At 42.4% G+C, this 27542-nt stretch overlaps 1 protein-coding gene across 2 annotated transcripts in view; it reads left to right on the top strand.

Moving 5' to 3' along the window:
* The window catches only part of LOC306694647 (arf-GAP with coiled-coil, ANK repeat and PH domain-containing protein 2-like), a 42885-nt gene that overhangs the window by 11760 nt on the left and 3583 nt on the right, over positions 1-27542 (top strand). The window contains exons 3-23 of one of the 2 annotated variants that reach the window (XM_079157574.1): positions 248-367; positions 1043-1096; positions 3497-3555; positions 4733-4916; positions 7765-7809; positions 7891-7986; positions 11931-12005; positions 18427-18539; positions 19044-19095; positions 19437-19537; positions 19695-19800; positions 20111-20319; positions 21088-21157; positions 21271-21365; positions 21598-21785; positions 22692-22793; positions 23390-23482; positions 23886-24118; positions 24213-24322; positions 24435-24545; positions 24857-24918. In XM_079157574.1, the coding sequence (XP_079013700.1) occupies positions 248-367; positions 1043-1096; positions 3497-3555; positions 4733-4916; positions 7765-7809; positions 7891-7986; positions 11931-12005; positions 18427-18539; positions 19044-19095; positions 19437-19537; positions 19695-19800; positions 20111-20319; positions 21088-21157; positions 21271-21365; positions 21598-21785; positions 22692-22793; positions 23390-23482; positions 23886-24118; positions 24213-24322; positions 24435-24545; positions 24857-24918 (2278 nt within the window). The remainder of the gene's footprint in view (positions 1-247; positions 368-1042; positions 1097-3496; positions 3556-4732; positions 4917-7764; positions 7810-7890; positions 7987-11930; positions 12006-18426; positions 18540-19043; positions 19096-19436; positions 19538-19694; positions 19801-20110; positions 20320-21087; positions 21158-21270; positions 21366-21597; positions 21786-22691; positions 22794-23389; positions 23483-23885; positions 24119-24212; positions 24323-24434; positions 24546-24856; positions 24919-27542) is intronic. The other variant, XM_079157575.1, reaches the window with a different exon arrangement.

Genomic DNA, 27542 nt, shown 5'->3' with positions numbered 1-27542 from the left:
ATTACCAAGAAACGGACTCAGCATCAGTGTTGTCCTTTCGCTCTGCAGCAACGCGTTCAAGCAAATGTACAACTTCTGAATCCATTTTTAGCAGCAAACTTCAAATGTTGTTAATTAGAGAGAATGTCCTGAAGAGATGACCCGCGCGGTTTCTAGTTTTTATCATCTTCTCTCCACTTCTGTCTCTTACTGCACTACATCATTTCTTTACCCCTAAGCATTTGCCTCGTTCTCTTTCTCTCTCTAGTTGGTGAAGTTGTGCATTGGGATGATAGATGCGGGCAAAGCCTACAATGCAGCCAACAAGCAGTTTGTGACCGGCATCCGGGAGCTAGCCCAGCAGTCCACCAAAGATGAGGTCATCGAGGTAAACAAAGAACAACCTGGCGTGATCTGAATCATAGAAAGTCACCAACATTAGTTCTATTTCATTGTTTTTGTTTTTGGCCTTTGTAGAGGCAAGCCTCTTCTGACATGTTCTACAGTTATTAGATATTTAATATGATTTTAAGTTGTAGTCGTATAGTATAAAATCTGCACCGTGTGAAACCATGGCTGACTTATTCCCCCCGTCATAAAGAGGACTGGAGCTCCTCTCTGTTGGCATGCACTTCCTTCTTCTTGTCTCTTTTGAGCAACATGTTTTCATCCTCTCATGACATTACCATACTATATATAAATGTGTATTAAAAACCTGATGAAACCTCGCACTGTCCACTGGGTTTTGTCGAGGTCAGATGTTTTGTTTTCTCACATGAGTTTTGCGAGGCAAGCACTTCCTCTCTGCCTTTGTCTATTTCCCTCAGTGCCTCTCCTTTGGGTTTGAAGTTCAGCCACTGCATGTATTTGAAGGGAGTAACTTTGCCAAAAGAATTCTTTCCCAGCGTGTTATTGTGTCTCCAAAAAGACCACAGTTTCTGTGTAGAGTATTGCATCTTATTTAGTTTTAATACAGGCCTTGCTTTCTTTGTTGACTTTGTTTGTGTGTTATAGTTATAAGAGTATATGTTGACGTTCTCCCTCTGTCCTTTTCTCTCCACAGTCCAGTCTCACTAAATTTGCCGAGAGCCTGCAGGAGATGATCAACTATCACACGGTATGATATCGCCGCCATGCGAAACTCAATATATATTCTCATTATTATTTTTTTCCCACCGCTACGGCTGGGCCGACAGTCTGGAACAGCTCTCGAACTGTCAAGAGGTTTTTATTTATTTACAGCAGCAGACTACAAGAGAGAGACTTTAGGTCTGTGAGAGGATGGCCACTGGTTTGAGAGGGAAGCGGAAATTGTACAAGAAATACTTTATAGAGGTTTAGCAATAATGCTCGGGTGTCCCTGAGCAAGACATTACCTTTCAACTGATAAGAAGGTGTCTCTAACACGCAGCTTCCAGGTTGGATTTGCAAACATAATTCTCTATAAAAAGTGTTTAAAGGGAAACCTTTTGGGTCAGATGTCTGAAACCCCCTTTCTTTTCTTGAATATGTTCTTGAATGTCAACATAGCTTTGGGATTTCTTGTCACAAAAATCCTCAAAAGTGACTTCTTCTCCCAGCATATAGAGTCCCTGGTGAAGAGAAAGAGGGTTTTCCTGTCTCATAAAACTCATTCCCTGCCTCCCATGTTGTGGAATCTGTTGGAATAAATCATGCGTTACTGCTGTAAACTTGGTCACGGTCAATCTTTTAACAATGTGTTTGGCATCCTGTTAAAAATAACTGCTCTGCACCTCCCTACCTGATGATGATAATACAGCTGCAACTAGCAATACCGCCTTTTGTGGAGCAGTATAAAGTAGGTTAAAGGCACTTTACAATGTGGCCTGGCACCCTGGAGACAGCTGAACTACAAGAAGAACCATTCATCAGAGCAATATAAGTATGCTTTTTGGCTTGACATGACCATCTAAAGCTTCCACTTCCAACCACTGGATATGGACCAAACTCTCCCGAGGAGCCCCGAAGGACCGATCTGATTTAGGTGTTTTTCCCAGAGCGCCCTTGTTAGCGTCCCTCGGTTGTCCGTCTCTGGCAGGAATGAAAGTGCCATTCAGAAATGTCCTCTCATTAAAGGAGGCACAGGGCGAGCTAGAGGCCTTTTTGTTCTACAGTGAAGTTGTATTGCGTGATCTCCCCTGTCATGTCGTGTTTCTATGAGCTCTGCATAACATGTTCAGAGTGAGTTCATGTTTGTTAGAACACACAGAGCCGGGGGAATTTGCTACTGGGAATTAAACATTTACGAGTATTGTGGTTGTGGATGGGAACGTAACCTCTGCACTGAATGTGCATTCCTAAAAATGATTTGTTTAGATCAAGAATTTGAACAACTTGAATGTCGAATGTCAGACATCGATTTAAAAGGCTTTTTTTGTGGAAGACATTTTGACTTTACCACTGTAGCTGATAACTGTCACCATTAAAGTGTTAAATACCTATTCTCCACCTCCCTAATTGATACTATTACAGCTGCCGTTAACTACCAATACCACCTTTAGTGAAGCAGGAGAATGGTCAAACAGGTTATGGGCAGATTTAGTATTTCATGAGAAGATTAGTAGATAAACAGAACATTTATTATTGTCTTTATCAGACAAATAAAGCAGTTTGGCTTAGCCATTGAACTCAAGGAACTTGTGGGCTATTTATTTTTTGTTGACAATTTACGGAGCAAACAGTTAATTGATTAATAAAAAAGCTTTAAATGAGCATTATGCATGTGGCTGTTCTACAGACAGTCTAAGCTCCACCTTAAAGCCAGGCTGTAATATTCCCAGGTTAAATGAGGTACTGTATTCTGTCTTCTTAACTAGTATCCCAAAAAGCTGCGGTGGGCAGTCGACCATGAGTCAACAGCGGAGTCTTTCCTCACCAAATCCACTCATTAGCTTCCTTGACTAGACCCCTAAAAGCCTCCAGGAGCCACAGAGCAGGCCTGCGACTGTGACTCAACAGGGGAAACTGTGGTCACGTCAGCTGACTGTCAAATCGGGTTTTTTTGCCACTCAGCGATCTTTCAGCACATGATCCACTCAAACACAGTACTCAATCTGTTTGTCACTGGTAGCCTCTCCCAGCCACACTGCTCATATTGTCTCGTCTGGCCATCAAATCACACTGAAGCCCTTTTTTTTTTTTTTAGAGATTCACGTGTTTGTTCGGCCTTTAGCTCGGTAGCTCATTTTCTAAATAGCATGCAGGTTAATGAGAGTGTGACTCAGGACCAAAAATAAGCAAATCACGTCATTTCTCGTGTTTATGTCTTTATGAGGGGAGTTTACAAAGTCCGCTCGTTTGTGTAAATGTAGCTTTCTATTTGCACCCTGTGATGTTAACAGAAATCCTCCTAAACAGAGGTGCCCGATGCTGACTCGCGAAACATCCCGTGGCCTGAAAAGTGAATAAAAGTATCAGCTTGTTGCTGCGTTCTTCGAGAAGCGCCTTAAGAATGTAAAATGCCTGAATTGTTCTTTCTTTCCCTCTTTCTTCACAGATATTATTCGATCAGGCTCAGAGATCAATCAAGACCCAGCTTCAAACATTTGTCAAAGAGTGAGTATTAATTGGATAAAGACGGATAACGAAGCTGGTTGTACCTCTAGGCAATCTGTGCTTTTGAAGAATGGCCTGATTTAACTTTTTTTGTCTCATCTCTGTTTGAGACCGAGCTTCAGCACATTTAGATTTTTACTCATGATTGTACCCAGATCAACTTAACGAGAGGAACACTGGGCAGACATGAGGGGAACTTACTTGTACTTCAAATCCATGCTGGAGGAAGAGTGTAGCAGACTTTGAATACAGAAAGCCCTCTCTTGAATATTCTGAATATAAAGTAGACACTGGATGTATCGGATGATGATCCAGACAGTGCATGTAAGGACAAAGTTATTAGTATACAGGACAATATTTTCTCTTTAAAGCCTCTTAATCCAGCACTGCATTCCAGACTGCTTGTAGGAAGCATTGGGGCCTTCTGCTTTATTTCATTATAAGGATTAGCAGCTTTTGCCTCTAGCACACCGAGGCTTAACACCCACATCAGCAGCAGCCATGCTTCTCAGAGAAGGCTGGGAAACATCATTATTACTCACTCACTACCTTCCTGCACTCGAACACTAATCTCACCAAAGAACAACTTTTGGGGCGCAGAGTTTGAGCACTTTGTCCTGAACAAGTGGTTCAACCCTTACTTACAGAGACACAAGACCTGGATCAAGTAACTTTACAAAGTAATTTAGTTTTTCAATCTTATTGGATTTCTCCCTGACCTAGATTTATGAAATCAACTTTAACCTTTGCGTGTTCCTGTTGCCTGACCGTGGTCGTGTTGCTTCATATCCCGAGATAACTCCGCTTCCTTTAACATTCGACCTTTCCCCTCACAACATTGTTTACAACAAAGGGACATGTCCTATTTGACGGGTCATAGAGTTTGTCAAACCCCTTAAACTTGATCCCATAATTGTGTGAACATGCTGTTATAACACTTTAAATATTTCTGGCAGCAACTTAGAGTATTTCCTCCCCAGATTATAGATCAACAGCGAAAAACTAATTTGTAAAACCTTTATTCTGAAATCCAAACAAAGTATCAAACAAAGATATTAGTATCTTAGATTTAATTAAGAGCATTTCTCCTTTATGTTAAGAAATACTTGTACAATGTATGCAGTTAACTGTATGTGTTCGTCTTAATGAACGTCTGTCCCCTCCCTTCCTTTGTCAGTGACATACGTAAATTCAAAGAAGCCAAGAAGCAATTTGACAAAGTCAGCGAGGAAAAGGAGGGCGCGCTGATCAAGAACGCCCAGGCTCCCCGCAACAAGCAGCACGAGGTGGAGGAGGCCACCAACATCCTCACGGCCACGCGCAAGTGCTTCCGACACATCGTCCTCGACTACGTTTTACAGGTGCAGCAACTCACTCTGGGATTTAAATAGTAAAACTATACGTGCAGCTAAAGTGTGTGAGAAATGAGAGAAAAGCCCGGTCCAGTGTATTTCAATACATGCGGTGATCATTGAATTCATTTCCTGTTGAGCCTCATCCACATTTTACAGCTCATGGAAAAAAAAAATACATTCGGTTCTCTAAAGTGATACAGTAAGAGAATGTTGACATGCGGCTTTTGAAATTTGCTGATGTGGCACAGAGAGGAATGAACAGCAGCTGTGTTTGATTCAGTTGCATTCAAAGTGAAATACCCGATTTGGCAAAAAGAGGAAGAAGGTAGAAGCAGATTAATAAGCAGGACACAGTGAGCAGCAGTTTGTTGAAGCAGTGTCAACAGGAATAGCAGCAGCAGAAGAAGAAGTCGTCTTTGATTTCCTTTTCTTCTTGGTGTGAACAGTGATGTGATTGTTATTAATTTAGTTTTTTTCACGCCTGTTGCACACACAACTAAAATGAATAGAATGCTGCTGTCTGCTGATGTTTATAATTAATTTGATTAAGGAGTTAAAATGCATTTTCACATTAGGCCTCAAGTCAGCCCCCTAGACTGGTGAAAAATGATAGATCTGCCATTAAGTGTTAGAATCCTAAATTTGACACGTTTTGGTCAGTAACAGAATGTTCTTGTGGCCAATGAGCCATCACACTTGATGAACGGTGGAGAAATGATTCATATTTTTAGGTAAGATAAATATAGAACAAGCAGCAGGAGGGAGGAGAATGTATTTAAGAAACCAACTGAAAAGATTGTTTTAATTAATCATAAAAACCTCTCGGGTCTAACGGTATTTGAAGAATGCTGCTACAAATTGAACATTGGAAGAAAAACCACCGGTATCCAAATGAATTCAATCAAACACTGGAGATCCCCTTTTCTGCAAATATGTCCCTGCATTTTTCTGTCAAAGCCAAACCGATGTGTTATTGAATACAGTCGAGCACTCGTTCTCTCCTCGTGGCCACAGAAGCACTGATGAATGCTTCATGCTTTCTGATAAGGCAGCTGCCAGCACTGTTATTGAATCTCACTCCAAAAGAAACAGACAATGCTGCACGGGCACAGTTCGCTCCAGAATTAGATTTTTGAAAAGAAACCACAAAGCAGGTTTCAAAATAGGTTTGGCAGTCTGCTCCAGTGGCCCACTGCGTAATCACTCTCTCATCAAATGAAGCCTGGTGGTGAGAAATTTGTTTTTCTTTTCTATCTTTCCTCTTAGTCTGCTTATAGGAAATCTATGCACCCACGAGCTTGCACAGCTGATGTAAATGAGTCTCCTTTCATTCAGCACTGTCAGCACTTTTAAAATGTTGCTAACTTCTGCAGCTTTGGTTGTAGGAAACATTTCCGATGGATTCTAGCTTGATTTTTTTTGTTGCTTTTAGACTGTTTTTGTGGCATTTTTGCTTAATTATACAGTGCACAGTTTACAGTGACATGCAAGATGGTAGAGGGAGAGGAAAACATATGAGAGAGGTTGTAAGCCAGACTTGCATTCATGACATTTTAAGAATGTAGCGTTTCTCTTTTGCCCTGTCGTGCCACGTAGAGCTCATAAAAATACTTTAAACTGTTGCTTTGCTTTATTGAATGTTGGTCAAGCCTAGAAAAACAACATGTAATGTATGTATGACGTGAAAAACACAACATGGAGTAAAAATCTCTTTCAGGTGAAGCTCGTCTCCTCTGACACACAAACCAGTAAAAGCAGAAGCACAGTTTGTAGAGACATTGAAGTTGTTTTTCTGCCTCAATAGCGACTAATTAAGTCCAAATCTTTTTACCACAACTTACCAACCAATTACCAACATGACACTCAAACATTTTGTTGACACCATGATCCACTTTGCCGGTTAAACGACCATCGCTCATAGCTGCCTCTTGATTCAAAACTACTAATTGACTGTAATGGAGAGAAGGGGGGGGGGGGGCTTGTCAAAGATGTGATGCATCAGCCGCTGTGGCTAGGAGATGGAAAAATACGCTTCCTCCCCTGGGTGGGGAGTTACATCTGTGTATAAACACAAAGTGTGGTTGGGTGTTACTAAGGAAAAGGGACTCCCAACGTACAGCCACAACAGGGATTTCAACTTGTGTTCTTCAGTGGAATCAAATGTTTGATGTCCCTGCTTTCAGGACCAAAATAAAGGAAAACCATTGGACTCGATGCATAAGCATGAGGCAGAGTGTTGAAATTCATGCAGAAGCTGCCTCGCCTTCTTAAGTAGTCGAATGCACCACGCCCAGTCAGTGAGTCTACTGTCGCACAGCCATCATGAATCGGTCACAATTAAACCAGCCAGCATGACCGTATTTACAACCCGTTATAATGCATCTCTACTCTGTAACGTTTACCTCAAATAACTTCCCAGGCCAGATGAGCAGCACAGTGTCGGTTAGGCTGTAGATGAAGAGGAGTCTGCTACAAACACACACATACACGCGCACACACACACACAAACACACACACAAGCAGAAAAACAAACCGAAACAGGAGGCTGCAATGACTGCAGCAGGGCAGTGTAGATGCTAGGTGAGACTGAGTTGAACATGAGACACGGAGCTCCTCCTGGTGTCGTTAGGAAGAACTGCTGTCCAGTAATGCTTGGGGTGATTTTTCTGCTTCAGTTCAGCTCATTTCACGCTTGTCTACTTTAATTTGTTCTTTTCTTTGTTCTTACCTCATTTTCCCTTCTGTCTTATGTTCTTTCGTCCTTTTATTTTATTTTTTCTCAGATATATCGCCACTGTAGATTTAGTTTAGTTTGTTCTTCCTACTTCTCACTGTTTGTCTTTGTTCGTTGCAGATCAATGTGCTACAATCAAAGAGAAGATCGGAAATCCTGAAATCAGTAAGTACAATTTTCTTTCATGTGAAATGATCTGTGCAGCAGCCTTTCTTGCTCTCTGAATGTTCACCATCTTCTCCACAGATGTTGTCCTTCATGTACGCCCACCTGACGTTCTTCCACCAAGGCTATGACCTCTTCAGTGAACTACAACCTCTGATGAAGCAGCTTGGAGGACAGGTACAGCGACGCATCTCCGAGTATTCACATGTTCACGAAGCTTCAGCTGCAGCTATACTGTGTTCTGTTTTCTCTCTCAAGTCTGTGACTGAGTCACTTATGAAGCGAGGTAATGAGGTTTTGTTGATTTAATCATTTTTAAATCAACAACTAAATGTTGTTACATGTCTGAACTATTTAGAAAGTTTTATTACATTTTTCAAATGTATATCTTATATGCTATTACATACATTTCTGCCTTAACTTTGTCAGTTAAGAAATTAAGTTGGATGTCTCCCAACTTGTTTCACTTCCTTCCTTTTATTTAAATGTAATACTTAAAATATAAGCTAAATAAATAAACACAAAACTAGCCCTGAAAAACACGTGCAATGTTGATGGAACATACAGTATAAACTCTTGCAACATAAATAAACATTAGTCTATTTGGAGCAGAGTAGTGGAATACATGTTGGCTAAGTTTACACACCAGTGCACTGTCATGGTAAACCCTTTTGACTACTTACACGAGGACAATGTTGTTTGATTACCTAGAGAGCGTTCGTGTTCGGGGGCTCATGTAGAGCTCGTTTCAGGGACTCTGAAATGAAACATTTGGTCGTCTTCTTCCACAAGTGGTCGTGGGTTTACGCCTCGATGATTAGGGAGCAGCAGATGACCTCTCTCTTTTTGTGTGTGTGTGTGTGTGTGTGTGTGTGTGTGTGTGTGTGTGTGTGTGTGTGTGTGTGTGTGTGTGTGTGTGTGTGTGTGTGTGTGTGTGTGTGTGTGTGTGTGTGTGTGTGTGTGTGTGTGTGTGGAAAGCTATCTTCGTGTCAATTGATATTTCAGCTCTCTGTGTGTGTGCGTGCGTGTTTGTCTGTGTGCATCCTCTGATAAACAGAGCCGTCCCTATGAGCCAGGGGATGGCCCGATTGTGACTTTAAGATGATTATCACAGTGGAGCTGCTGTTACAGTAAGCGCAGGAATGAGGAAGAAAGCAGCCGGAGGGCTGGAAAAAGGTTTTCCCACAGCCGGACTCACTGACTATCAGCTGAGTGAACACAGCATAGAAACCTGAGATTGATGCTGAAGCTTGTGGACTATAAACTCTGAGACTGGAGCAGTAGAAGAGCCGAAAAAGAGGATATTTCTCAAAATTGGGTGCAGGACCAAGGAAGGAAGGAGTCCCAGCGGGGAGCAGAAGAGTAGAGGACCGTTCTTAAGAGAAAAGAGTGGCGTGTAAACATGTTTTTCTGACATTTTAACCAAGAAAAAAAGAAGGCAAATTAACCAAACATTGATTTTTACTTGAAAAAAATACCATTTTTGAAGCCAGATCTGAGGAGTTGGGATGGTGCTCCTCTAAAGTGGATTGGATAGAAGAGTGTGGTTTCTAACCCTCATGCTCTGACGTTGGAACCATCTGACTTTGGTGCTATCAAGAACTTGACAGAGAGAACCAAAGAGTGCCGAGAAAAGAGAAGGGGGAACAGAGGACCCACTTTGAAAAGCAGATTATAGGAAGGGATAAGAGGCGAAATGTAATCTTCTCAAAGCAAAAAGTGATTGAAGTAGAATGGAAAGGCATGAACTGTAAGCCTTCAACACTCAAAAGACGGCAAGGCTTGTGTGAGGACAGAGGGAGAAACCCGGTCCTGGAAAAGGGAGGAAAAGGGAGCTAGAGGGTCGGCTACAGAAGTATACCGGCGCTGTGTGGATCGTAAGCCTGTCGCAGTGAATTTGGAAACAGTGCGAAACTGAAAGGAGAGGAAGATCAGAGGCCGAGCTGCGGGAAGCTGTGACGGAGAGGATTGTGGATTATCTCTTTTCTTCTCTCCATCATGAAGCTGAAGAGGGTGGAGAGGCTGTGCAGGGAGGTGTGGAGGAGCTGTCAACAGGTCTGATAATATGACTCGATGCCTGTAGCCAATGAGAGAGAGAGAGAGATCAAGGGTCAACAATATGCGAGGGCATTTTGGTCTTCATATATTCTGTAAGGTTTGGTGAGAGGAAATGATAGAAGTGAAGGTAAACAAATAAAGCTGGTTTCCCACTCTGGTTTGGAGTTACAGCAATATACACTACATCGTAGGCGTTTAGTTGTCTTTCATGATATTGCTGCCAGTGTTTTTGCTTGGGAACAGAAGACTGGTTGTTGGAATTATTGTAAAAATAAAGATAAAAAGGTGTTTTTTGCAGGAAATTGAGGAACTGTTGCAGTAATGTTCCTGTGGTTGTTTGGTAATGAGTTACTGAGCTGGTATACAGACAAAGGTCAGTAAATGACACAGAAGGGGCATTATAAGACACATGGAAATATCATCTGAGATGAATGTTAATCATATAAACTAAGACGGCTGAAGTTACTTTTCCAATGTGTTTGAATGACCACTTTATGATTCATGTCAAAGATGCCACTTCTTTCCACGCTTGCCTTTGGAAACAGCTTCTAAATATAAGATATTCTGCATCGTTCCATGACACAAAGCCTCAGGATTGAGTGCATATATTCATTCAGAAGGATACTTTGTATCTTTTCCGTGAATCATGCAGCTTGTCATCACAGTGCTGCATGTTGAGACCGGTCTGAGCAGAAGTCCGAGTGACCCACATGTTTCAGCGCTGTGGTCGGTAGCAGACTGGCGTCTTGCATAGTAAGAGAGACGAGATGTGAAAGGTAAGGTGAGTCTTTCACAAAATATGGGTGAGATGGAAACACACACCTGCCTTTTTGTAGATACATATAGAAGCAGATAGACGGCATGAACTGGACTGGACTAGTTCATGTGCGACAGAGGAAAACATTTCCCATCTGATGTTATCAGCCTGCCGCTCTGCCGTCCACCCATTTCCTCTCCAAACAAAACAAAAGATCCGGCTGCCTCAAACGCTGCCTTCTCTGAAATAATTGGGTCGCAGCTTTTTTTTGAAAAAGTAATATATTTAGTGAACGAAAAACAAAGTGAATTACACAGAATACCTAGAATGTTGTTTTTTCAGAAAGGAAGTAAAGTGGTTCTGCTCTCTTTTATCTCATTTGGCACGCTGACTTCTCTGTAACTCATTAGTATGAATTATCATTTAGTTTGAAGTTGTGGTACAGAAACTGGGGTCTGTGAAGCCACCGCAGGCGTTAAAGCCACGTGATGAACGCAGCTAATCTGTAGTAAACATGCAGCACTGCAGATACTGATCCCTCTGTGTTTGAAGCTCGAGACACAATGATGTAGGCCAGATTGCGGTCGCAGACTATCAAAAGGCACACAGTCCAAATCTCACTGCTCTTAGGTGAAATAACACATTTTCGGCATCACCCTATGACCTCCAGCACTTCATTAAAGTCTTTTTATTTGTTTGCTTTCTTCTCTGCTCAAAAGATCCTTTTGTTTTTGTTGTCGACATGCGATGGCTACTCGTGGGGACGAGGAGAATCGATCAACCCCCGTCCAATTTCACACATGACGAAGCCCCCGCAGCACGGCCCCTCTTGTTTAGAGGACAAGGCCGGTCCTGTCTCCCGTGGAAAAGTTGTTTATTTGCTGCAATCGTTAATGCGTTCAGGAATAGAAAGGAAAGCTTCTGTGCACACACGCTTGCGTTCACCTTTCAAGTGCAGTCGAAAAGAGTGTTTTCATTTTAATGGCCCAGCGTGAGATTGTATGACTTTCACACTCACTCACCGTCTCTAATTGTATGGTGAGATAAAGCAAAAGAAAGAATGTGACTCGTTGATATTTGGCCTGTAGTAAGAATGTAAACATGTAGGTAGCAAAGCATCTTCATTCATATGTTGTTGTGTTTTTGTCAATTTGGGTTTCATTCCTTTGAATTTATAGAATACAGAAAATAGGTTTTCTGAAAACAATGACTCGAGCGATGTGTCTTAAACGTTTGCGTACGCTGTTCTGATTTAAGTACGTGTGGTTTGGTTCGCTTGACTTATCAGTTGTTCTGTCTGTTGCAGTTGGACCAGCTGGTGGTGGATGCTGCCAAAGAGAAGAGGGACATGGAGCAGAAACACTCCACCATCCAGCAAAAGGTACACTCAACATGGTCCCATCTTCACTTCCATTTAAAGACAAAATGCACAAATCACATGGAAACCAAACCGCATTCACACTTGTGAATACAAATCATAAGTGACACCTTTATCCTCTTTTCCTCTGCCCAGCAACATGAAAAACACAGCAGCATAAACGCATGCTCACCTCAGTGTGTGCTCAACATGACATAGATACTCTGAGCCAGGATTTCTCTTGCATGTGTCGTGACTTTATGGCTGTTAGATCCCACAAAGCCGTTCTTATTGCACTCGGGCCTCCTCCCATTAAAAGTAAACGCAGAGCACTCTTCTGGGATCCTGCAGGGCTTACCTTCTACCCCACGGCCTCCCTCACTGCTATAACTGCTCACCTTCACGATGCTGCCAGAGTCTAAAATATCACAACCTCATAGTACACTTAAGTCTTTCATTGCAAGGCAATACAAAGGCTAAGGACAAATCAATTATTTGCAATTGGAAAAAAACAAACATTGCATATGAAATAATTTGCCCGAAGGGGCATTCACATAATGTTATCAATTTCAGCCATTCACTGTACATTTGTCTGTTGAGTGAATGGAGGTAGGACTCCGCCCTCAGGTGTAAGGTGATCCCTCAGGATGATCTCAGCCACACACCCATGCATTATTGACGGCTGACGGAAACCCATTTCCAAACAAACAAGGTTGAGTTTCAGCACCCTCCCGTCTCTGGTCAGCGCCCACGCCAACCCTAAAATCCCCTCTGACTCACACTTGTTGATATATTACATACCAGAAGGTGCACCAGATGTTTTGACAAAAAACTGAAATGTAAAGAGGCAATAACAGAAATGTAATACTTAGAAGTAACAAAGGATTAATGTCTTCTGTTAATTTTGGAGGCTGTTGTTTTTAGGTTTTTTTTAGCTCTATGAACCCTCAACCGAGTAAATCAAATAATAATAAAGCAGGACATGAGGTATTATGTTACAGTATGTGGTGGTAAATTGCCCTTAGCTTTAATTGTACATCACACAGCATCGTTGACTCCAGACAACATCTGCCAGCTTTTAACCAAGCTGTCATCTGCTTGGCTTCTGTTCATTTCTCTGCCTATCGGTGACGTTCATTTCAGTCTCCAACTCTGTGCAAGCGGGAACATCTTCTGAGATCTCTCTTCTTTTTTTCCACCAGCTCTGTTGTTCCCTCCTTTCACATTTTTTTGGAATGCCTTCTCCATCTGTTTTCCTCTCTCCCTCTCTCTCTCTCTCTCCTCCCTCTTGCTCAGTCAGTGATGGTACGCATGCCAACTTCCGCCTGTCCTTGAGCACCTATCCTCCACCTCCCCTCCCTCAATTTATCTAGATGCTATTTATACGTTGTCTCCCTCCCACCACTCTCTCTCGCTCTCTCTCTCTCTCTCTCTCTCTCGCTCTCTCTCTCTCTCTCTCTCGTCTGGCTGCTCATACACAGACAGACCTAACCAACTGTCTCTTCTTCTCTTCTACTTCTGCTCCTTTCCCCCCCCATCTCTTCTTTTTCTACTCCCTTCAGGCTGCTCTGCAGGTAAGCTGTGTTACTCTTCCTTTTTTTTCCCCCCTTCACTGTCATTTCTGTGTCATGTCTGCATGGTTGGATAGATGCTGTACATGGAGCCGGTTCATCAAGAGTTCAACTGGCATTATGCATGATATGATGCTAATTAATATATTTATGTCATCACGCGTGTCCCTGTGCCTTTTGCAGTTAGTGTAAAAGCTGACCTCAGTTGTGCCTTATCACACAAGACTAGCCACAGTGCATCATACTGCTTGGTTCAGTTATTTACATATGTTAAGCTAAATGTATTTGTATGTCTTTTCAGTAATCTCTCAAAGGTTTCCAGTTGAATGAAGTGAAGCATGCTAATAGTACGCAGTATGGGTATTTCACAATTAGAAAAGAAATGCATTGAACTTGCAAATATTTACCTTGAAAATGAGCAAAAGCTACATTTGGTGTTAAGATGATTTGGGAACACTTTACAGTGGAAATATCCATAACATGTGTATTTCCCCAATGTTGCCGGTCACAAACGTTACTTATTATAATACAGGGCTGACGTTATGTGAGTGACCAGGTTGGGGTTTAGCATAGTTTCAAAGGCACTTCAGCATGTTGCATTTGTGTATTTCGACATGTACTTGCTGTGACAGGGACTGAATCTATGGTTCTTCAACCCATCAAGCTACTTCACCACCTTGCAATAGAACGTACAATGCTGATTAAATACATTATAATTAGTTTGATCTGATCTAATGGCCTGTATTTGTGACCAGGGTCATTTGTACATAAAGTAAACTGACTTCTATGGATGTCTCTGACTCCTCCTCTTGTCTTTGTAGTTGCGTTAATGATGCAGACCGTTGACTCGTTGTTTCGTCCTCATCACTTATTGGTTGAATAATGTGTGAAGGTTGGGCAAACTGGCAGTGTTGTGAAACGCCACTGGACAGAGAATGTTTCTTTTGTACCTGATTATGAGCCAGAAAGTGAGTTTTGAAAGCCAGAAGTCTTCTAAAGTAATTGGTTATTGGTATTGATGAATGACCATATAAGCCCCCTGTTATTTTATCGTGTCATTACGTGTTGTGTGTCATTCGGCACTACAACCTTTACTAATTGCCTCCTTTACGACAGTTATATTTACACTCTGTCCACTTGATTTGTGCTTGCACACAAACCTTTCCCATTAGCGTTGTATTGATGAAACCTTTCATCCGCACGAGAGCTGAAGGGCGACCCGGTGGTGTGTTTGTATGCTTCCTATCTGCCTCTGTGCAGCAGCAGCAGCAGCAGCAGCACTATGACCACCACAGGGCGTCACAGCGTCACAATGGGGCTAATGAATAGAGAGAGAGAGAGATTTTTCGGTCTTGTCTCATAAAGATAGAGACATAAAGAAAGTGTCATTGAGTTTGAAGCGACAATAATCTGATTTATTTTTCTGCAAGAATCTACCGGAGTCTGTTAACTGTCAAACACACTAAATGCCATTTCAAAAGCTCAGACATTCAACATTGTTTCAGGAGTAGCTCATTTATTAACACACACACACACACACACACACACACACACACACACACACACACGAGGGAGATGAGAGAGTGAGGAGAAAAGCTCAGCGCACGTCTGTTAAATTGAAGTCGGTATAAATGTTTGATGTCTAAGCTCCACTGCACGGTCCACTTAATTATTCTAACCCAACAGTCACACTAGCATCACACACACACACACACGCACACACACACAGACACACACACAGGCGCAGGTGACCTTCGCTTAGGCCTCAGGAAGAGGAAGAGGAGGAGCAGCAGCAGAGTCAGTGACGAAAGTTTTGATGGACATGCACTGTCATACGAGAGGAGGTGGTGAGGGTTTGTTGAAGGGACAGGCCACGCTGCATAGAGTGACACACTGCCATTGAGATGCTACACAGAGAGACTTTGAGATAGCGAAGATTCACCGGCCTAACGGGGAAACACAAAAACCGGCAGAAAATGAAGATTTTCAGCCGTTTTCACTACGTTTGGTATCTGGTGAGTGCACCTAAAGAAAGGAAGTTGAGTTAGAGTGTCTGTGTGTGTCCATGCATGCGTCTCTGTGCTCATGGCTATTTATAGTAATAGTCAATGTTTGTATGTGTGTCTCTTGTGTCTACGCCATTTTTATTTTTGACAAATCCATGATTTCTAATATTCCTGTGGTAAAAATACATATTTATTTTCTCTGTGTGCCGTTCTCTTGCTGTGTGTGACATTTTAGGACGTGACTGAGCTCGAGTCAGACTGCCGCAACTTTCGCGCTTGGAGGTCGACCTCCGTACGTAGAGTCACCGCATCGATTTCCATCTGATTTCCGCTTTGTAACCGTACCCCCCCCCCCCCTGTCTTTCACCTCCTCTTCGGCACATCGCAGTGTTTGTGTACATGTTTCGTCTTTCTCCTCATTTCAGAGTGCCACACATGCATTGGTGTTGATGTGCTGTGATTATGCAGCATGTTTGTTTTGATGCCTCATTGGCGGTGCTGTTGTGTGCTGCAGTGAACTCATGGTTGCTGGTTTGATGTCAGTGAGTGGCTTGTTGCTTGTCAGTCCATTGTCACACATCTCCGTTGACAGGCGAAAACCTTCTATCTCTAAACTGTTTCAGGAACTAAGAACCACGGCCTTACTTCTAGTTTGACAGCTAAATGTTTAGGGTGTCCCAGGCCCACGAGGTTACAGTCATTTCTCAAGCTGTGGTTGAAACAAGAGAACCAGAAAGGTTTTCACATGACAGCAAGAGTGTTGCACAATATATGTTCCATTCTTTGACCTCGGTCTTCATTTTCTTTTATGATTGTTTGGATATTTGTGCGAGTGTGTGTGTTTGTGCGTGTGTGTGTGTGTGTGTGTGTGTGTACATGTCCGAGTGAACGCACGCCTGCATCAAGGTGACCAGTGTTGGTGTCACGTTTTCCCTGACCAAAGCTAAATTATGGGTTGTTTCCTTCATTCCACCACTGAGGTTCTGAGTTCTGTATTTGTTTTAGTTATCAGGACAATTTAGAGAATTGTGTGGCCCATATTCATTGGTTCATATTCAAGGTGATTTGTTGAATGCCTGGTATTGGTACTTTCCATTATCTTTCTGTGCAGAAGCTTAATACAGACACAGTTTGTTCCCCTTGTGCACCCAAAATAACCTCAGTTGTCCCAGTGTATGTCCTGCTGGAAAATTGTGTGTGTGTGTGTGTGTGTGTGTGTGTGTGTGTGTGTGTGTGTGTGTGTGTGTGTGTGTGTGTGTGTGTGTGTGTGTGTGTGTGTGTGTGTGTGTGTGTGTGTGTGTGTGTGCGCATCCATCTGATACACCATGGTATCATAGGGCAGAGGGGTTTAACTTAAGCTCAGGTTACATTTACAGATCCAAGCAATGGGACTATGTGCAGTCATGGACTATAAGTAATGCACGACATCAAACACACAAACAGTTTGTTTGTTTGTTGTTGTTGGATCTATACTCAAGACTGGCTGAAAGTTTCTAAAGCAAACACACAGAATAGTATAAATGTTTGAGTGCACTTCATTGGACAAGGCCTTCATCCTTAATTCCGATCAAGCACTCTTTGTATTAAAAGAGAAATCTGATTTGTAGAAGCATTAAAAATAAAGCACTTTAAGAAATGACATTGTAAACATCAAGGATAAGACCGAAGGCAGTCAACCTTTTATAGTTTCCTCCACTGAGAATAGGAATGTGTAGAATATTAACACATATTTGTCCACTTGTTTTATGTTTAGCATTGGTTGTTTACCAGGAAGTTAGGAGGAAATAATAGTCAGTGTTACCACCTGCTAAATGACCGAGGTCATCTCCACTCATTTCAATCCGTCAGGGCTATAATTTCTATCAGAGCACCACGTCACAGTTGGTTGAATAGAGGACAAGCTGAGTCTCTCTCTGTGTCAGAAAACAACTCTGAATGTTGCTAGAAGAACAACAGGGAAGGTGATTCCACAGCTCACTACAGTAACGGACCTAGAGTCGTGGCTGGTTGTGGAGATGGTGACACTCGGTGTAACCTGACTCCACAAGGACACACACACACACACACACACACACACACACACACACACACACACACACACACATGAATGCATCATGGTGTTCAATGTCACTTGAAGCTGAGAAAGCTTGGAGGGTGTTAGGAAAGTGTGGCAGCAGCTCAGGTAGTTAAGGCAAGACATGACAAGACAACTCGGTGAGAGAGAGGATGTAGGAAACCTTTACTTTACTTGGAAGACAATAACTAACTCACTAACTATGTGTCTGAATACCTAACTAAGTAAACTCTTCTAATGTCACTGTCCAGTTTTGTTTTCACACTTCCAGGATTTGTTGATGTAGCCTCAGTCTTAATTTAAGAAGTCGTGTGCGTGTTTAGAGTATTTGGAAGACGGGACATGGTGGGTCTAGTTGGCAAACCACTGAGTATATGACTTTAACTTATTGTAACTGACGGTTTTAACTATTATGAATATACTGTAATTATTATTAGTGCCACTTGTCAAATCAACTTCAGAGACAGGGAGATGTGGATGAAAGTAAAATAGTCGGATGCCTTAATACTGTGAAGACAGATCTTAGTAAAGTGGTATAAAATTCAACATTAGAAGATTTTCTAGTATTTTGTTGTATATATTTTTAACCCCTATTCTCCGTCAGCTGTGCTCGCGTGTTGCTTCTATCTTGTCCTGTTCTTGGTGTGAAACATCCAGCTCTGTGTGAGAAGCTGCCGAGCAGTAATCACTAGGGCCAGAGGGAAATATCCACATTTTAAATGTTGGTAATTTGAGAAATTTACATTTAATGTTTGCTTACTTATTCTGTCTTTGCTCTCGTTCTTTTTGTTCAGGACTTCTCGAATGACGACACCAAGCTGGAGTACAATGTGGATGCAGAGAACGGCATCGCAATGGAGGGTTATCTGTTTAAGAGGGCCAGCAATGCCTTTAAGACGTGGAATAGGTACAAAAGACACAATTCATTTAGTCTCCTTATGAATACATTTACAATTCAATTTTATGATCTGGATTAGCGTCATTATAGTGGTCTGATAGTGGATTCAGGAGGCCAAGCACTCTCATCAAAATTTAGAATAGAGACATTAAAGTTGCTTTAAATTTGAATACGTCATCAAATAACTTTTGATACGTTTTTTCATGCCATTCCTGACAATCAAACCGCAGTCACCTCTTTCTTTTAAGGTTGACCCAGAAGGTTGTATAATACTTTTCGACCAAACAAATATTCAAAGCTCCAGCTGGGATTGCTGTTCCTCTCATCATGTTATTCCAAAGTGAATATGAACACTGACTGAATCCGGCAACATTTTAGTTTTACTGTATTGAGATACTCATCAGCTCTCTCTCTAGACATTGCCATCGCTCTCATCCACACCAGAACCACGTCAAAGCGTCTTATTTTAGGAGTATCACTAGCAGCTGCATGTGACTCTGTTTTTTCTTTCAGGCGTTGGTTCTCCATCCAGAACAATCAGCTAGTTTACCAGAAGAAATTTAAGGTATGTCGAGTGACTCCCTGCACACTGACCACAATCAAATATGTGTTAAGCGCTGTAGTAACCACTTCAACACAGACGCTTACTGTAGAATAAACCACAGCTGTATGTGAAGACATGATGCAGTCCATGTCAAAATGTATTGTTTTGTGTTGTGTAACACTGAAGAATTAATTTTATATATTTTTGCTCCATTTTCAAGAGCAGTTGGACAAAAACAGCTTGTAGCTTTGATTGACACATCAGGAACTGTATGGAAAAATATCTATGCAAAGTTGTTATTTGCGTGTGTGTGTGTGTGGTTGTGTTGTGTTATAACCAAAGCTGCTGTGCTGTCCCCACAGGACAACCCTACAGTGGTGGTGGAAGACCTGAGGCTATGTACCGTCAAACACTGTGAGGACATAGAGCGTCGTTTCTGTTTCGAAGTGGTGTCACCCACCAAGTAAGTTTAAGTCCCTATTAGTCTAATGAGCAGTGGAATATGTTACTAAAGGTGGGAAAGTGGAGTAGCAGTGTACTCACACACACACACACACACACACACACACACACACACATTTAGCAGACCGCAGTTGTGTGATGCTTGTCTGTCCCAACAGGAGCTGTATGTTGCAGGCAGACTCAGAGAAGCTGCGACAGGCCTGGATCAAAGCCGTCCAGAACAGCATCGCCACCGCCTTCCGCGACAAGGGAGAAGAAGGCGAGGTAAGAACCAAACACACTGCCAGGATGATGAGTGGATGGTCGAGGGGATTCACGTATACTTTAGTTAAATAAATGGATAAATAGATCATGTATGGAAACATGAATGAACCTGTGGTCACGTATGTAAAACCAGTCTCCCATACTTTAGTATGCATTCAGTTTCCCCTTGTCTAGACTGTTAGTGTTGGCTGCTATAATACCACAATTACACCACAGGGATGAACATTTGATTTAGCTTCATTTCATTCTATCCCATGTTGGTAGATATTTACCATCCATCCTATGTAACTCCCTGTCTCTCTTATGTCAGAAGCTTGATAGGAAGTCGTCCACGTCGACAGGGAGCCTTGATTCCGGTGGGGAGCCGAAGGAGAGGCCGATCAAAGGAGAGAGTGCCCTGCAGAAGGTCCTGGCCATCCCAGGCAACACCTGCTGCTGCGACTGTGGCCAGCCAGACCCCCGCTGGGCCAGCATCAATCTGGGCATCACCCTCTGTATACAGTGCTCCGGTATCCACAGGTAAAGTCAAATGTTTTTTCATTCATTAATCCTTATAATATGTCTTTTAATGTTGAGGTTGCGAAGAGCTAGACACATAAAAATGGCAATAAAAGAAAAGGAAAATTGAAATTCTCAAATGATAAGTAAAGGGGTTTCTTCCAGGAAGGAGGAACTAATAGGAAACTAATAAACTGAAGAAACTAATATCAGCACATTGTATTTATTTATCTACCACTCTGCAGGATCACAGTTCATTTTGAGTTAATTTTGGTTCCATGAAAACCGGAAATTATTCTAAGCATTCATTGCATGTTTTTCTGTTCAATGCTTTGTACAAACTGTTGGTGTTTTAGGGATTTGTGAAATGTAAACTCACCCAGCCTGCTTGGGATGTTGTGACGACCTTTTGTTACTTTAGTTTCCAGAGTAAAATATCATTCGTGCCAGATTTAATTAATATATAATTGTCCAGGGATTCAGCCTTTCCTTCTCACTACATCCTAAAAAAATGATCTTTATTGTGAGTTTCTAACCAGAGTCGGTTCAGAAATTAAAGGAATTAAATTATACAGAAATATGATATTCTATAATCTGAGAACCTTCTCAACATACTGGGTTAAGCCCATAAACCTGCAGACCACAATTTCCACTTTACGGCTAAAATACAAATCTACACTCAAGTGTGTTGAAACAGTCGTCAAGACTTTTCAGCATTATCTATTTCGCAAAATAAAGGTTAATGAACTTCGCCTTTGTGCTTATTTGTAATGCTTCTTTGACCTGCAGGAGTCTGGGAGTGCATTTCTCTAAGGTTCGGTCTTTGACTCTGGATACGTGGGAGCCAGAACTTCTAAAGGTGACGTACATGAACAAAGATACACAAACATCCAGTTCAAACTGAAAGTCTTACTTTCAATCAAGCGCTGATAACAAAACGCTTCTAATTTATTTTGACTGAACCTTTCACAGTTGATGTGTGAACTTGGAAACGGAGTGATCAATCAGATCTACGAGGCTCGGCGAGAGGAGCTGGGATCCAGAAAACCCCACCCGGGAGATCCAAGGTACAGAAGCTGTAGACAGCAGAGCATGTTGCAGAATATCTTTTGACGAGATAATTCATTAGAATCGAGGCATTATCATCTTTATATCGACACAACTTGACGTTGTGATGAATTAAATCTGCAATCTACAGCTGTTGTTCAGCTTTTGCATCACATTGAACTTGGTTTGAGTAGATGAAGTAGTAGAAAGTTTTAAATTCTCACCTTATTCACAAACGATGCTTCTTGACAGACATGAGGTAGAGGCCTACATCAAAGCCAAATACGTGGACCGGCGGTTTGTACGCCGGCCTACAGACGAGGAGCTTCGCAACAAAGTGGTTTCTCTGAGCAAACAGGAGAAGAGGCTGAGCAGCAGCTCTGAGCATCTGCCCCCAAGACCGCCGCCACCCACCCCAAAACTCCGACCCGGTCAGTCAGGTCAGTCGAAGAATGAACATAACGGAACACAGCTTTCGACCCCAAGAGTCTGTTTACTGCAACCTTTCACTCATCGCTGAACTTAATGAAATAACTGACAACTAAACTCATTCAAATGTACTGATCTTTACCTGATTCTTGTCTGACAGTAGCACAAATGATTACCACTAAAAACAGTGTACTGAATTTTAGCTGGATGGATGTAAGACCACTCGGTCCAACAAGCTGCTGGGACCAAATACAGTATTCACCTGCAACGGTTAAAAATCAACTTGTTGGATCAGTAGTTTTGGTCATCGTTTTTGCTACTTGGATAAGGAGCAGTGTTATATATAGATTTCTCATCATCTAAATTATTTTCGTTCAAATTCCTATTCTAAATTTAATCTTTAATCAACCCAGATTACCTGATCTCTAAATGAACACAAGTTTCAGAGATTAGATGTTTCTGTTATACAGAACTGTTGGTTTCTCTTCAAGATGGCACGGTCAGTGTCATTTGTGATTGTCTTGCCACCTTTTTTTTTTTTACTATATCCTCTGTGATTTAAGCACATGGAGAAGTGTCCACCCATCGGCATACTTTATGTTCTCTGTGAACAGCATCTGCCTCGGCCCTCCTTGCCTCCCATTGCTTCTCGTAGTCCGTCTCCAGACGCCAGTGTCGACCAAGCTGGTAGTCTTAACTATCTCTGCTTTTACCCTGCCTTCCTCTCTCTCTCTCTCTCTCTCTCTCTCTCTCTCTCTCTCCTCTTCCTCAATATTTCTCCCCCCCCCCCCCTTTCATGTTCTGTGCTTCTGGACTAACCCCTGCTCTCACTGCCTACCCTTTAACTCCCCCACCCTGCCACTCAATTTAAAACCCTCCGCTTTTCAATTCCCAAACTCCCATTATCCCTAACGTAGCTGTTGCCAGAGGCAAGGAGGCCCGCCGCGACTCTCTCTTCTGTGCTGACGAGCTTGACTCACTCTTCTCCTACTTTGACAACTCTGCCAAGCTCAGGAGCAGTAAGTACTAAATGCTTCGTGTTTGGCTTGCTTCTCCATCCTCCGCTGTCCATTTGTGTTCCCTGCTTTGGGTCTTTGGACTATCAGCCCTTCATCCACGGCTCTGTTACTCCTTCATCCAGACCTTCTTAACGGATCATCCCATCATTTTAAGAGCATTGCAGATATTTAGTTTTTCCCGGGGCTGGGAAGTGTTTCTCTCACACGTGGTATTTGCATTTGTATCTGTCTCATCATGTTTTTGCTATTTAGGGACCTGCAACATAAGGTGATGGTGGGGATCTGTCCTCCAGTTCTCTTTCTGTTGATTTCAGCCGGGGACTTGTGTGCATACACTTACTGTACAAAATATTAGGACCACCTGCTGTTTCTTGTGATCATACTGGAGGAAAATGATCAGCTGTCAAAAAGCCAGCAGATGTTCAACGTTAAAACAAAAAACAAACGTTCATCATAAGGTTTCTGAGGGGCTACATTAAGGGGTTGTGTGATGATCTGAAAACAATCAGCAGGAAGGTGTTCCTTTTATTTTATACACTCAGTGAATGACACCTGTGTTGTTCTCCAAGTCGTGATTCATTCTCTTTGTTTTGCAGTAAAAAGTGCAGACAGCGGCATCCAGAACAGCGCTGATGGGAGCAGGGAGATGTTGGCCACCACTGCCTCCAATAACAGCCTGACAGATGCAGGTCAGACACACACACACGCTCACACACCTCTGTCATTACAGAGACCTCACTGCATATTTGAATCTAAAGCAGGAGATATATTAGTTAAGTAAAATAAATAAGCTTTAGGGGGATAAGTATGTTGCAAGAAAATGAAGAAATGGTTAAAAAGACAATAGATATCCTCGTCTTTTTGTAATGTTTCACTATGTTGGAGGACAAAAAGGAAAAACTCTTGAGTTATAGGAGAGTAAGAAAGTTTTTTCTCCAGTAATTTAGAGCAGGTTTGGAAAACCTTATCAAGGAATATCATGATTTTCCCAGCCTGGAAAAGTTTGGAATTTGTCCCAACAGCTTGAAAAGTGTTGCATTTCTTGTCGAGAAGAAATATCTCACATCTCTTTTTTTTCTTCCCACGTTTCAGACGCCGCTGAGTCTCCCCCCATGCCAATGCCTGCCACGCTGCCTCCTCCGTCGCCGTGTAAGGAGGTGGTTTTCTACGAGCCTAAGGAGTACAGCTCGGGTCTGCAGCTCTACTGGGCCGCATGTGCCCGCAGCCTGCCGGACATGGCGGAGGCACTGGCCCACGGAGCCGAGGTCAACTGGGTCAACACGGAGGACGAGAAGAGGACGCCGCTTATCATGGCGGTGCAGGGGGTGAGCAGCCAAGTCATTCCCAGTGGAACGGAACAGCCGATCTTAATAGATAATAATAGCACTTACTAATGATTGTTTAACGATTCCTTTTCAGGGTTCGCTGGTCTGCTGTGAGTTTCTGCTCCAAAATGCCGCTAACGTGAACCAGCATGACGCTCAGGGCCGAGGACCCCTCCACCACGCCACCATGCTGGGGCACACAGGGTTTGTCTTACACATCTCATTACGTGGCCAAGCTTTTACTCTTACATTTTAAAGAGGATTATGTGTGAACTCAAAACAATGCTAAACCTTTCTCTCTCTCTCTCTGTTTTAGGCAAGTGTGTTTATTCCTAAAAAGAGGAGCGAATCAAAATGCCGCAGACATCGATGAGAAGACCCCCCTGATAATAGCAGTGGATGCAGCCAACGCAGACATCGTCACACTGTGAGTGTTTATTCTTCTCATCATTATTTTTTGTATTTTTTTCTAACCTTTAGATCATTTACTGTAACTACAAGCGTCTATCCAAACCTAACCCAGCTGAACCGCCTGCATTAATCAAGGAGTAACAACTTCCTCCACAAGGTGTCACTACGTAATCAGTTTACAGATCTCTTACCTCTAGACGTAACACAGTGGCCTGTAGTTTCTAAAAGAGCCCCGACAATAGTGAGACATATTAAGAGTCCGATTATTGATCGTATCTCTTACCTATGACTAATCTGTCACTTCCTGTTTCTTAACCTGCACCCCAGGCTGCGGTTGGCCAAGATGAACGAAGAGATGCGAGAGGCGGAGGGGCCCTACAGCCAGTCAGGTCAATATAACACCAACAGCCCCACCGAGATGCAGTACAGGAAGTGCATGCAGGAGTTTATTAGCCTGCAGCTGGATGAAACTTAATGACTGTCCGCTCTCGTTGAGACACAGGGGGGCAGCGTGCTGTAAAACCAGGCTCATCAGAGGACGTGTAAAGCCCAGGTTTCACAGTTGGGGTCTGGAAACGGCAAATTAAAACCCAGTCAATAATTTCTGATTACAAATTGGAGGGTAGCTTTTGTTTTATTAAGAGACCCCAGGGCGGAAGGAAATTTGATCCACTGATTAGAGAGACTCGGTCCGTTGTGCTCCTGTGTCGCTGCTGTACTGTGAGCGCATCACGTTAACGTCTCAGCTCCTGCCAGGTGCCCGCTGCACCTTGGTGTGGTACAACGCCGGGTGCTATGCTGTATTCATGTGACAGGGTTAAAGCCATCGACTCTGGGCTTTTCTTATTGATAGCTCAAAATTTAAAGAAACAGTGTCACTTTTCACTAGATAGTCTGTACTTCCTCCCTTTAAGTTTAAATTATAGCCTTTGCGGTTTCCCGCTATTTAAGAGGTATTCAGTGATTTATAGCAGCTAATGATATATATTTTTTTGACCGTTTTTCAAATTAGTGTTGTGTCTCTTTGCAAAAAAAGAGAAAGCTAACCGGTAACTGCCAGGAGTCTCCAGTGACCTCAAAGTGACGGCACTTTTCACCATTCGGCAATAATCATGACTTTTGAATGACATTGTTTTGAATCATCTGACCAGTCTGGAGCGGCGTAGTGTGTGTGTGTGTGTGTCTATAAATAACTAAGTTTCATTTTAAAATGACCTGTCAGAAGTAATTTATGCACATTCCTAATTAATGGTTATGCAACTACTGTACCTTGTCCTGCGATTGTACGGTTCCCACTTTAAGTCTTAACCATCTTCGAGGCCTGTTTACTTTATTTGAACTGTTTGACATGCCTGGTCAGAAAAAGAAAAAAAGTCTATTTTAGAACAGTTTGCTTTTTATAAACATTATTCGAGGAACCATATGATAAGTATACTTGCTGTACATGTTGTAAATGATGTGCATACGTACAGAATAAGCAGAGTTGAGATTGACTCTGCACTGCTCTGTGTTCACGTCCTTACTTTTCTTTTCTCATCGAACGCTATTTACTTCTCGTTATGACAGTATTGTGTCTTGGTTCTTAGTCGGTTGTGTGCTTGCTCATGGAACGTAATCACAGGAAATCCAGAATTGTAAGACGACGAAGGCCCTTTAGTGCCATTGCATTGATTGTATTGAATGTTAGTGGGTTTTTACTCAAATGTAGACAAACCGTCTGAGGATGGTTCATCGTCGTGTTAGAGAAATGTCCAAATGTAACCATGTGTGTATATATATCTATATATATATATATATATATATATATATATATATATCACCTGCTGGTCCTAGCTTATATTTATCCTAATCATGAGGGAGCTTTACAAAGAAGAGGATGAACAGACACGGTAGTGAAAATCAGGATTGAAATGTACCCCGGTTTCATCCCACCTCATCCCCCAAAGTGCACCAAAACTCTAATGAAATGGTCCTTTCTGTTCATTCACGTTGGTAGAGCAGCGCCCCCTGGTGCTGACAGAACACTTTGACGCTTTGAGTGGCTGACTAGTGTGAGGATGCAGTCAGTCGTTGGAATAGAGAGTGCTGATTGATGGTGTTGTTAAATGTGTTCACAGGTAAATGAAGTACTTGTGTGAGTCGACGCTGAGGGGTTTCTAGAGAGCTCGTAGGGTAAAGGGACTCCTGACACGTTGTCCATGTGGCCGAGAAGAGTGAAGCCTCTTCTATTGAGGGCTAGATGTGCTGCTTTAGGTAGCCAGACTGTTAGTAGCCTGAATGCTGCATTTCTTCTTTCTTTCTTCAAAGTGGAATATACTCCGTGGTCATTGTTTTTGCTTTAGACCTGAATGAATTCTTCTTTTTTCTTAAGTATTTTAATTTTTTAGCTTGTGCAATATGCAATTACAGAGACTATTGCTGGATGTCGTTGCTTTAAAAAGGTCAACAGCAGAGCCGCTGGCAATAACCGCGAGAGGGAAGAGACGGAGGTCGAGTCTGAAGTACGGGCTTCCAGTCACTGAGTGATGCTCACGTTGTTTCGCTTTGTCTTGTTGTCGTCCTCTTTGATGCTCGAGTGCTTTTCCATCAGCGCCTCCACTCCGTGGACGAATGATTAGATTGATGAAGGATGTTCAGGAGTAATGAGAAGGAGACGTGACCTCATCAACCCACCCTTTCATTAGAACTACAGTTCCCTCAACTCGAGTGTTTCTACCTGATTGAGTGTGTGGAAGAAGTGCAGAGTGGTGGTTCTCAGCCTGTGATTGTTGTTGTTGAGCATTTCACCGTTCAATGAGGAAACTCCCAGGGGAAGTGTATATCTTTTTAAGACGTAATGACAATTATTTTAAATATATTTTTCCTATGATCAATATCGGTCTTGTAGAAATTGTTTAAAATCCTGAAAAGGGAAAATGTACACTTGAAACCTAAACGGATTGAGAACCGCTGCTCTCTCTCTCCTACAACACACTCGTCTTTATTTCTCCCACTTGTCTCTCTCTGTAAATTC

The sequence above is a fragment of the Pholis gunnellus genome, assembly GCF_910591455.1.
Source record: "Pholis gunnellus genome assembly, chromosome: 4".
Classification (NCBI taxonomy): Eukaryota; Metazoa; Chordata; class Actinopteri; order Perciformes; family Pholidae; genus Pholis; species Pholis gunnellus.
The sequence above is the reverse complement of the archived record's forward strand: the minus strand, read 5'-3'. Positions and strand labels throughout refer to the sequence as shown.